The sequence below is a fragment of the Oppia nitens genome, unplaced genomic scaffold, assembly GCF_028296485.1.
Source record: "Oppia nitens isolate AA-2021 unplaced genomic scaffold, nextdenovo-longstitch-racon4-pilon3 scaffold41_pilon_pilon_pilon, whole genome shotgun sequence".
Classification (NCBI taxonomy): domain Eukaryota; kingdom Metazoa; phylum Arthropoda; class Arachnida; order Sarcoptiformes; family Oppiidae; genus Oppia; species Oppia nitens.
Window position 1 is genome coordinate 356,901 of NW_026533223.1, and position 12,345 is coordinate 369,245.

General features: G+C 31.4%; 3 protein-coding genes across 3 annotated transcripts; 2 read left to right on the plus strand and 1 right to left on the minus strand.

Annotated features, from left to right (window-relative positions):
• Window positions 1-295: 295 nt before the first annotated feature.
• On the plus strand, window positions 296-2,686 carry LOC128959140 (succinate dehydrogenase [ubiquinone] flavoprotein subunit, mitochondrial-like). The gene is made up of 3 exons (XM_054305085.1): window positions 296-488; window positions 564-2,072; window positions 2,296-2,686. Exons 1-3 carry the CDS (start codon window positions 318-320, stop codon window positions 2,635-2,637), a joined length of 2,022 nt encoding a protein of 673 aa, XP_054161060.1. The 5' UTR covers window positions 296-317; the 3' UTR covers window positions 2,638-2,686.
• Window positions 2,687-3,606: 920 nt separating this feature from the next.
• LOC128959093 (cytohesin-1-like) lies at window positions 3,607-5,372 on the minus strand. The gene has a single exon (XM_054305035.1). It carries the CDS (start codon window positions 4,968-4,970, stop codon window positions 3,639-3,641), a length of 1,332 nt encoding a protein of 443 aa, XP_054161010.1. The 5' UTR covers window positions 4,971-5,372; the 3' UTR covers window positions 3,607-3,638.
• A 2,800-nt stretch (window positions 5,373-8,172) lies between these two features.
• LOC128959149 (DDB1- and CUL4-associated factor 13-like) lies at window positions 8,173-9,799 on the plus strand. Its single transcript, XM_054305093.1, has 2 exons — window positions 8,173-8,426; window positions 8,497-9,799. Exons 1-2 carry the CDS (start codon window positions 8,357-8,359, stop codon window positions 9,786-9,788), a joined length of 1,362 nt encoding a protein of 453 aa, XP_054161068.1. The 5' UTR covers window positions 8,173-8,356; the 3' UTR covers window positions 9,789-9,799.
• Window positions 9,800-12,345: the final 2,546 nt, after the last annotated feature.

A 12,345-nucleotide genomic window follows, 5' to 3' on the forward strand; every position in this document is an offset into this window, starting at 1 on the left:
TGATATATATGAAAAAAAAATATTAAATAAATAAATAAAACATTTATTTAACACTTTTTTTATATATATATATATATATTTATTGAAAAATCAATTATCATTTATTACACAAACAGTATTATCATTATATATATAACAAGTTGTTAAGTAATAGATAATAACCTATCAATCAATCAATTGGTTTATAACTAATATATATATATTGTATTTATATATCATATATATCTTATACATACATAAGTGTATTAAACACTATAATAATAATACAAAAAATAAAATAATTAAATAATTATTAAAAAAAAAAAATTAAAAATCAAATGTCGTTAACAAAAGCAATCAATTATTATACAAAACGATTGCTGACCCGTCGGCTAAGGTCATCACTGGCCAACAATACCGGCCACCGATGCCTACACGTATCGCCGATTACTGCCGCCGCCGCCGCCGGCAAACAAACGGACAGCCAGCGAAAGTCGACTGGTAATCGGGTAAATAAAAATGATGGCCATCACCAATGTTTACCCTAATTAATTATAATTTAATTTAATTACCCGAAACTTTAGATATCACGTGACTATCCCGTTGTTGACCATACATTCGATGCGGTGGTTGTCGGTGCCGGCGGTGCCGGACTCAGGGCTGCATTCGGTCTCGTCGAAGAAGGTTTCAAAACGGCTGTCATAACCAAACTGTTTCCGACCCGATCGCATACGGTGGCCGCCCAGGGCGGTATCAACGCCGCATTGGGCAATATGGAATCGGACGACTGGCGCTGGCATATGTACGATACGGTCAAAGGATCGGATTGGCTGGGCGACCAGGATGCCATACACTATATGACCCGGGAGGCACCGAAAGCAGTGGTCGAACTGGAAAACTATGGTATGCCGTTTTCGAGGACCAACGACGGCAAAATCTATCAGCGTGCATTCGGTGGCCAATCGTATAATTTCGGTAAAGGTGGCCAAGCTCATCGATGTTGTTGCGTAGCCGACCGTACCGGCCATTCGCTGCTACACACTCTCTATGGTCAGTCTCTGCGCTACGATTGTAACTATTTTGTCGAATACTTCGCATTGGATCTCCTGATGGATGAAAATAGTGGCGAATGTGTGGGTGTTATTGCATTGAATCTCGAAGACGGTTCGTTGCATCGATTCAGGGCCAAGAATACAGTGTTGGCCACTGGCGGCTTAGGTCGGGCCTATTTTTCGTGTACGTCAGCCCATACGGTTACCGGCGACGGTACGGCTATGGTATGCCGGGCCGGTATTCCCTGCCAGGACTTGGAGTTTGTCCAGTTTCATCCGACCGGTATCTACGGTGCCGGTTGTCTCATTACCGAGGGTTGTCGCGGTGAGGGCGGCTTTCTGGTCAACAGCGAAGGCGAACGTTTTATGGAACGATACGCTCCCGTAGCCAAAGATCTGGCCTCGCGTGATGTAGTTTCCCGATCGATGACCATCGAGATTCGGGAGGGTCGCGGCTGTGGACCACACAAAGATCATGTATATCTACAGTTGCATCACTTGCCAGCCGAACAATTGGCACTGAGATTGCCGGGTATTTCCGAAACGGCAATGATATTTGCCGGGGTTGATGTTACCCGAGAACCGATACCAGTATTGCCGACTGTCCACTACAATATGGGCGGTGTTCCCACTAATTTCAAGGGTCAAGTGCTGACACACGTTGAAGGCAGAGGCGATGTCGTGATTCCTGGTCTCTACGCTGCCGGTGAGTCGGCCTGTGCTTCCGTTCACGGAGCCAATCGATTGGGTGCCAACTCGTTGCTCGATTTGGTCGTGTTTGGCCGGGCCTGTGCCCACACTATTGCCGAAACCAACAAACCGGGCGAATCGATTCGGGAACTGAAAGAATCGTCGGGCGAGCAATCGGTGGCCAATCTGGATAAAGTCCGCAATTCGAATGGATCGATATCGACGGCTGAACTACGGCTGAAGATGCAAAAGGATATGCAGTCGCACGCGGCTGTCTTCAGGACAGGCGATAGTCTGAAGGAAGGTTGCGTTAAGATAGACGACTGTTACGCACAACTGTCCGATATTAAGGTAAAAAAAAGTCATTATTATTATTATTAGAAAAATATTATTTTGTTTGGGATTTTTTTTTGTTGGTGGTTTCAAACATATAATTATTACACTATTATATGATATGATGTATATAATGGTTGTGTAAAATCCCCTCTCAAATAAAAAACTGACATAACTTTCCTCAATGATTACATAATTTGAAATTTTTATGTTTTTTTTTGTTTTGTTTTTGATTTCCAAGATTAATGACAGAGGATTGATCTGGAATAGCGATTTGGTTGAGACACTTGAACTGCAGAACCTGATGCTCAACGCACTGATGGTCATCAACGGTGCCGAACAGCGCAAGGAAAGCCGTGGCGCACACGCCCGTGAAGATTTCAAGGACCGGGTCGATGAATATGATTATTCAAAACCATTGGACGGCCAACAGAAACGACCGATCGCCGAACACTGGCGTAAACATACACTGGCAGTTGTCGACCAGTCGACCGGTAAGGTTAAGCTATGGTATCGGCCGGTTATAGATGAAACATTGGATCGGGAATGTAATACGGTTGCACCGGCTATTAGATCCTACTAATAGAGGTATCAATCAATCCATTTAGGTATTTATTATTATTATTATTAAATTAGTATTTAAATAATAATAAAAAACAAAGAAACCAAATTTCACTGTATTATTAGATTTAATTTTTTCAAAAAATATAATCGGAATTAAAATTGATTTATTAATTATAATAATATTAATAAAAAATTTTATTTAATTAAATTTTTTATTTAATGATTGATTGATTAATTAATTAATTAATTTGAAGGCACACATCAGTTAAGTTATATAATTATAATAATATATTTTGTGGTTTTTTTCTATACAATTTAATAATCATATACTGTATATATATATATTTGTGATTTGGTTTTATTTTAAATATATAAATTAATTATAATTATTATTTTTTTCAAATAAAAATGACCAGAACTAGTGTGACAAACAAACTAGTGTTTTGTTAATATCATATAATATAATATCTATCGTCAAAATGATTAGTGAATTATATATATATTTATATATAATATAAATACAATATTTTATATCTCATTTAGTTTGGTAATTGTGTGGATAAATATTGTATTTAAATTTAAAGTGGAAATTACGGTCATTTTTTTAAATATCAAAAATATTAAGTACACTAAACTACAGTAGTATACAGTGTACTATAGATACACACACACACACACACACACAGTAATATTAAAACATAATTTGTGCTAATTTTGTTAATCATAAATAATAATAATACAGTAAATTAATTAATTAATTAATTAAAAAAGTTATATTAAAAAAAATGTTTTGCAACAAACAAACAAACAAATTATTATTATTAATATTTACGTTATTTAATATACCGGTAATAATAATAATAATAATATAGATACTGAAAATTCGGTGACTTAGTGAAGGAGGAGGGTAGGGTGTGTTTTGGGGGGTGGGGTGGGGTGGGGTGGTGTACGGTAAGTGTGTGTATCAATATGTATGTATGTCTCCCATTCCTCCTCTCATCCATCATATCCATCCATCCATCAGTAATGTTGAGCCTTACGTTTCCTGGCGGCCAACATATCGTAAAACGGATTATGACTTATACTTGTTTTGATACCTTTAAGCCATTCGTCTTTTTCTTCGGCCGTAGCGGCGGACATCCGATAGACAGTGTGTCGGCCTTCGATTACTTTGCCGTCGGCATCGGTTTTGCAGGCTTTGATAAATTCCGACGGTCCGCCCGCGGAAAACAATTCAAAACAATGCGGTTTGGATGTACGTTCCGGACACTCTCTAATCTGGACATTTTCCAGGGGAATGATACCGCGGGGTTCCTTATCGGTAGTGTATTCAAAATAGTACAGACACTTGTCGTTGAGTATAAACCATCGACGTTTCCAACTCTTATATCTGCCTCCTTGTTTCCATAGCCAGCCCTCCCGGTCGGGATTGAAAAACGTATGCATCAGATCGTTGCCATCGTCTTCGGGTATTTTGAACGGTTCCTGTTTGATACTATCGTACAACGATTGTAGCAATTCTTTTGGTAAATCGCCGCCATTGTTGATCCCACGATTCATTGTAACAAATTTATCGACTGTTGGCCTGTCTTTTACCGACGGGTTATGCAGAGCCGTATTCAACATAATGATCGAAAAACTCAGTACATAACAGGTATCCGTATTGCTGAAGACGCCCGGATTTTGCTGACAATATCGTTGGGCAAACTTTTCCATCATTCGGTCAATTTTTTGGGCTTCTCCTGGCAGCCGAAATGACCATAAAAACTGACGGAGAGCCTGGACAAGGATCAGATTGGTAAAGTCGTGTAATTCGACGAATGAGTCCAAAACTTTTAGATTGAAATCAATCTTTTCGCCCAAATAGACACCGATTGCCGTCTTATTGAGTCCTTCGCCGAGAAACAGGAAATGGGCGACAGCTTCGGGTGTCTGTGCGACCAATTGGTTGGCCACCAGATATTCGATACCTTTTTTCGGATCCATATTGAATCGCTTTTTACCGATCGATCGTTGCTTTTCTTTTGTATTCACTTTCGATTCGTCATCGTTGTTGACCTCCAGTTTGGACATCTCGTGGGTAACATTGGTTATCTCGTCTTTTAGCTGTTGAATTTCGGCCATTAGTTCGGCTTTTCGGCGCCTAATTTCCGACAGCAAGTGCTGTTCTTCGGCAGTCAAATCGGTTATATTAAACGATGTCATTATCATATCGTTGGCAGCGGCGGCAGCTGCGGCTGCGTTGGTATGTAGTCTTGTATTAGCCGATGAGGAAGTAGTTGAGGACATCGATGCTGCTGATGATGATGAAGCAGTACTAGTGGTCACTGCCATTGTCATCATCATTGCCATCGACGACGACAATGAAGACGATATGATTGAGACGACGACGATATCATTGATTAAAATATATGAAGACAATAGCCAATGAAGAGATGGGTTTTAAACAAATGACTTCAAAAAAAAAGAGACAAAACTAGAGCTCATCTCAAGAGACAGTCTTTGAAGTGATGTCTATATATATAATAGTCTTATTATTATTTAAATTATATATATATAAAAAAAGTCTTGTCTTTGATATTAATGACTTCCTGTGGAGGGATAACAACAACCAGTTGTGTGGGAACTGATGGTCAATACAAAAGTCAGTCCATTGGACGACAACACTATAGATAGACTACTAATGGGTTTTCTTTGGTCTATAAAAAAAAAGTTTAATAAACTATTTGTTTTGAAACAATAATCACAAAAAAAACATATAATTATTAATAATATTTAATTTAATTTTAGTTATGATTTCAATATTGATATGATATGTGATTCATATATATATTTATTGTATAGTATTTGGTGTTTATATTGTAATCACAAAACACAACACAACAACACTTATACAGTAAGGGATAAACACTAGTATACTGTATACTGTTTAGTACAGTACTCACTGCTTATTAAGTCAAATATACAGTGTATTTATTATAACACACATACAGTGAGAGAGAGATAGACAGACAAACATACACACAGTCAACACAACTGTCCCCATATGAGAGAGAGAGAGAGAGAGAGAGAGAGAGAGAGAGAGAGACGTATACAACAAAAAACCACTACAAACAACATATACGCTGTTTATGGTGTAATACATATGTGTAATATACTGTATATAGTATATACTGTAGTAAATTAATATTATTAATTATACAATGATTCACACATACTGTACACATAGACATACATACATATACACACATATATACATATAGACACACACACACACACACACACACACACACACACACACACATAGACACACACACATACATACATACACACACACATAGACACACACACACATACATACATACACATACACACACACACACACACACACACACACACACATAGACACACACACATACATACATACACACACACATAGACACACACACACATACATACATACACACACACACACACACATAGACATACATATACACATATACACACATACACACACACACACACACATACACACATACAAACACATACACACACATACACACACATACACACACATACACACACATACACACACACACATACACACACACACACACACACATACACACACATACACACACATACACACACATACACACACATACACACACATACACACACATACACACACATACACACACATACACACACACACACACACGCACATACATACACACACACACACTTTACAACAATTTGTTATTAATTAGCATTAAACTATTATAATTAAGTGCACCTGTATTTAAATTTTTATTTTATTATTATTTGTTTGTTAGTAATTTATTTCAATTTATTATAATCAATTATCAAGTAGAGTTACCAATATATACAGTATAAATGTTTATTTAATTATTATTATTATTAATAATTTATTTTACATTTAACTATTTCCATACCTATAAGTAATTGATAATTGATTAAAACTAAATAAAAACATATAATCATAGATTTTGAATTTTAGCTAGCTAAAAATATTTATATAAATCTATATTTAAATAACATTTACTTTTTTTAAAAAAATATTTAAACATAAATTATTATAATATTAGTTGATTTTTTGTGTGTAAATAAAATAAGTTTTTAAAAAAAACTAATTTTACCATTTGGTCAGTCTATATATATATTTAAAAGTTAGTTTCATTTATTAAATTTTTTTTGCGTAAAAAAATAACTAAATTATTAGTTGTCAATCAATCAATCAATTATATATATATATAATTATAATACAATATAATATTATTAAACAATAATATTAAACAATAAAAACTAGAAAATTGCCAATTATTTTGTAATAATAATTATAATAATAATAATAATAATAATAATAATCATCAAGGTCCATATCAAAATCTGTTTATATTGAATTGTCAATTAAATACAAATTTTTAAAATAATAATAATAATAATTATTATTATTACAAAACGTAATAATAAATTTTTAGGTTTATTACCTCAACATTATAGGAATTTTAAAAAAATATTTATTATGTAATTGATTACTGTATACAAACACTACATATCATTAATACATAAATAAATAATAAATAATAAAATTCATTGAATTTTTTTATATTGTTGTTTATATAATTTATTATTAATAATAATTATGTATTTTTTTATACAAACAAATAAAACAAAAAATTAAAATAAAAATTAATTATTTTATTATTTTAATTACTTTATTATTGATATTTTTGAAAATAAAATATATACAGTATATGTTTAAAATACAAAAAATTAAAAATATATAAATATTACTATGTAAATAATTTACTATTTGTACTATTGATAATATTATAAATATAAACCTAGATTAAATTTGTAGATAAAAAATAATAATAATTTCTAATTTATTTAGCAATAAAAACTATTTATACAATTTATAGTTATCTCGATAAATATACAGTACTTTTATAGTTATATATTTAATATCTATTTATTTAAATATTTAAATTATTATAAAGATATACTAAAATTTTTTTAATGTATTTTAGGTTTTTATTTATTTAGGGTGGGGTGGGGGTGGGCGTCAAATTAAAATTATTTCAATAATATGAAATTACTAGTAAATTGTTATTAATTAATTGTAATGTAATTTTTTCAAAAAAAAATAATTTATTTAAAATATTATAAATATCTATAAACTATATGCCAATAGACTGATTAATAATTTTTTTACAAAAAATTATTTTTTTTAATTATCTAAATTTTAGATTCTAAAATAGTCTATAAATTTTTACAGTTTGTAAATTTTATTAATTTTAAAAAATTTTATATATTTAAAAAAAATAGTTGAAAAGTTAATAGTTTTATATATACATTAATTAATAGCTAATTTGTTTTAACAAATAATTAAATATTAATAATAATATAAATTTAGTCTAAATTTTTTTTTTAAAAAAAAACTTTAATAAATATTAAAAAAATATAAAGTAATCATTTGATTGGTTGACTTTTAACTTTACTTTACTGTATTGACTACTTGAATGTTAAACATAAACAACGTTTTGTTTGGACACGTGTTTAGTGTTTAATACTGTTGTTGTCGTATACCATGTGATTCATCGGACGTACGGTTAGTTTGTTAAAAACAGTGACCACTTTATCGCCGCCGCCCGCCGTCGTGTCTACCGATAATAACCGCCACTATCGCTGGCCACTCATACATATAATAAGCCATGAAAGTCAAAGTCTTGAGCCGAAGTCACGACGATTTTGTCCGACAAACCAAACATGACATTCATAAAGGTTAGTATCGGTATTCCCGATATATAGTGTCCACCAATTGGCCAATTAATTAATTTATCACCGAATTTAGTTGAACGCAACTATAGTCCGCATTTGCATCCGTTTGAAACCAATCGCGAATACAAACGTGCGGTAAATGCCGTCAAAATGGACCGTATGTTTGCCAAACCGTTTCTATGTTCGCTGGACGGCCACTCGGATATTGTCCAATGTTTGGCCAAACATCCGACACGGCTATCCGTATTGCTATCGGGTGCGGCTAATGGCGAACTAAAACTGTGGAATTTAGCCGACCGAAAATGTCTTGACATTATCGACGGCCACAACTCAATTGTCCGACAGATTTGTGTACCATTGCACGGGCGGTACTTTTTTTCGGTTGGCGACCAAACTATCAAACAGTGGCCATTCAGGGAATCCTATGATGACGTGATGAACACTACTAGATCGGTAAACTCGTCGTCGTCGCCAATGAATACACTGATATCCCAGACGGTTGTCCACGGAATGGATTGCCATCGAACTAAACCCCTATTGATTACGTGCGGCGAATCGGTTGATCTGTGGGAAGAAACCCGAACCCAACCGTTGCGGACATACAAATGGGGTTCGGATAGTGTCAGTTGTGTCAAATTCAATCCAATCGAAACGGATTTGTGTGCGGGTGCGGCCAGCGACCGAAGTATACAAATCTACGACACTCGGCGATCGGAACCGCTACGCAAAGTCATAATGAAAATGCGTACAAACAGTCTGGCCTGGAATCCGATGGAAGCTTTCGTGTTTACCGCGGCCAACGAGGACAGCGATTTATATACATTTGATTTGCGTAATCTGAAAGCCGCCCAACAGGTACACAAAGATCATGTGGCGGCCGTTATCGATGTCGACTATTCGCCGACTGGACGCGAATTTGTTAGCGGTTCGTACGATAAAACTGTTCGGATATTCGGTACGGAAATGGGCCGTTCGCGTGATGTTTATCACACCAAACGTATGCAACGATTGACAGCCGTTTTGTGGTCAGCGGACAACAAATATCTGGTATCGGCTTCCGACGAAATGGATATACGTTTGTGGAAAGCGTATGCATCGGAAAAGTTAGGTCTGAAGTCATTTAGGGAACAATCGGCTGCCGATTATAATCAGAAACTGATGGACAAGTTTGGCAATCATCCGGAAGTCAGGCGTATAGCCCGTCACCGACACGTACCCAAACATGTGATGCACGCGTCGAAAGAAAAGCGCGATATTGTCGGCGCTATTAAACGCAAAGAAGGCAATCGACGGCTACATTCAAAACCGGGAACCGTTGGCTTTGAGTCCGAAAGAACCAAATCGATTGTCAGTGAAGAACAATAGAGACTATATATTGGTTATTATTTTTAGTATTTATTTTTATTATTAAATATAATTAACAATCAAAATTATATGTTACTATATATTAACAAATATTGTTTTACAATAATAACTAATTAGTGACTATTATTATCATAAAATTCTAATAATTTTTTTTAAAAAAATGATTTACAGTAAAAACTCATTAAAAAAACAAATTTATATCATTTTCAAATATTAATAATTTTTTTTTTTTAAAGTACTTAATAATAATGTAATATTAATGTATATTAAATTTATATGATATATTAAATTTACTGTACATTATCGGTAATTTATTTTATTTTCTATGTGTGTGTGTTGTATGTGTATGTGTGAGTTTGTATGTATGTGTGTGTGTGTGTGTGTGATATATCGTGTCCCACCCTTTTGTGTGTCTCTCTCTCGACAATAATGATTGTGTGTTAACAAAGTTAGTTAATATAATCATAAATCTTATATATATATATTTAAATATAACTTATAAATTTTATACATGCAAACTATTAAATATATTATTAAAAAACATATTATTATTATCAAACTCATAAAATTTATTAGTTTAACAAACAAAAAATAATCCAGCAGATATATTATATTTATTATACTAATACATATTTTAAAATAAATATTTTAAAAACATATTTAAATATCTTTATAAAACATATATATATAGAATATTCTGGTTACTAAATAATAACTTTATAAATAATACATTTTTTTGCAAAAAAATATACTTTTTATGATATTTTATTTGTATTTTTTTGAGGAGATAAATATTTTTATAGAAATATAAAATTTATAATAATAATGTAGTGATTATTTTTATTATATTTTTAGATAATATTATTAAATCATAGGACTTAAATACAAGATAATATGTTAGCTAATAATCCTATTAAACAAAAATTAAGCCAAACTATATAAAAGCTTTAAAAGTTTTATTTTTATATTATTAATACTGTATAGAGATATATGTAATAAATAATTTATATCTAATTTATTATTATTATTATTATTATAACAATCAATAAGTCATATTACGAGCGCACAAAAAAAATTGAAAAATAAATTCAATGAAAAATTACAACAAAAAAATTAAAAATAAAACTTAATTTTAAGTAAGTGCTAAATAAATTACTTTTATTTGTATAAAAAAAAGTTTTTATTTTCTAAATAATAGTACAATTTTTGAAAACTATTTATTTATCTGTATTTTTTCTGAGAAAAAAATAGATAGTTTTAAAAACTATTTGATATTTTTTTGTTTTGTTTTGTTTTATAATATTAAATAAAATCATTTAATTTGATTAATGATTGTTTAAAAATTGTTTTTTATAATATTATACTTATATATATATATATCATTTATATTTTGGAAAATTTCATGGAAATTAATAATGTATGTAAAAACTAAAATAATTTTCATTAGGGAAAGTTTCTAGGAAAGTTTTCCACCAGCTAAAATTAAATTATCTAATAATCAATGTTTTTGATTTAATATATATACAGTATATATATATAGTAGAGAAAATTTCCTGGAAATTATTTATGTAACATATTTGTTGTTGTTTTAAAATTTTTTAATGAAATTTTATAACAACAAAAAATTTTTATTTACTTTTAATATTAATATTTTTTTTCTCTCTCTCTATATTTATTTTATCATTAATTTTTTTTATCTGTTTAAAAATAAAATTAAAAAAAAATCCTTTTAACATCACTATATTGCACGTAACTTATCCTATCAAATAAAATACAGTATATAATATATATATATATAAGTTTTTTTTAAATATATAAATTTTTAATGTTAAGTATATATATTTATTTTAAAATAATAAAAAATAAAAATATTATTTTACATGACATAGTGGTAAACAAGGTACTTAATATATATATTTATAAATTTTTTATACAGTATATATATACAACACGTGTATATAGGATGTCATTTACAATTTGCTTTACTATTATATATATAGAGATTTTTAACATTTATTTATTATTAAATAGATAGAAAAATAGTCATTTTGAAGATAGATTTATATTTTATATATATATATATATATATATATATAAATTAATTAAATATGAATCTCTCTCTCTCTCTCTCTCTCTCTCTCTCTCTCTCTCTCTCTCTCTCTCTCTCTCTCTCTTTCTCTCTTTCTAGGAATAGATAGTCATATATATATATATGAAATGTTGTATTGATTTTTTTTGGGGACATAGAAGAAAAAAATAACTTTACTTTTTGGGAGACATTGAGTGATAGATAAATAGTTAGAGAGAGAGAGAGAGAGAGAGAGAGAGAGAGAGAGAGAGAGAGAGAGAGAGAGAGAGAGAGAGAGAGAGAGAGAGAGAGAGAGAGAWAGAGAGAGAGAGAGAAAGAGAGAGAAAGAGAGAGAAAGAGAGAGAAAGAGAGAGAGAAAGAATAAGATATGAAATGAATTGATAATATATGTGTTGAAAGTAATGGCGATATATCTATGGTATGGTATATATAATAACAGGACATACCATCACTCTGTAGTCATGACAA

Bases quoted from the DNA above. Each gene is read 5' to 3' on its own strand.
- LOC128959140 (XM_054305085.1), top strand. From the start codon at position 318: ATGTCGTTAACAAAAGCAATCAATTATTATACAAAACGATTGCTGACC. The intron at 489-563 runs GTAAATAAAAAT...CCGAAACTTTAG, and splicing joins GAAAGTCGACTGGTAATCGG to ATATCACGTGACTATCCCGT. The intron at 2,073-2,295 runs GTAAAAAAAAGT...TTGATTTCCAAG, and splicing joins CACAACTGTCCGATATTAAG to ATTAATGACAGAGGATTGAT.
- LOC128959093 (XM_054305035.1), bottom strand. From the start codon at position 4,970: ATGGCAATGATGATGACAATGGCAGTGACCACTAGTACTGCTTCATCA.
- LOC128959149 (XM_054305093.1), top strand. From the start codon at position 8,357: ATGAAAGTCAAAGTCTTGAGCCGAAGTCACGACGATTTTGTCCGACAA. The intron at 8,427-8,496 runs GTTAGTATCGGT...CACCGAATTTAG, and splicing joins CAAACATGACATTCATAAAG to TTGAACGCAACTATAGTCCG.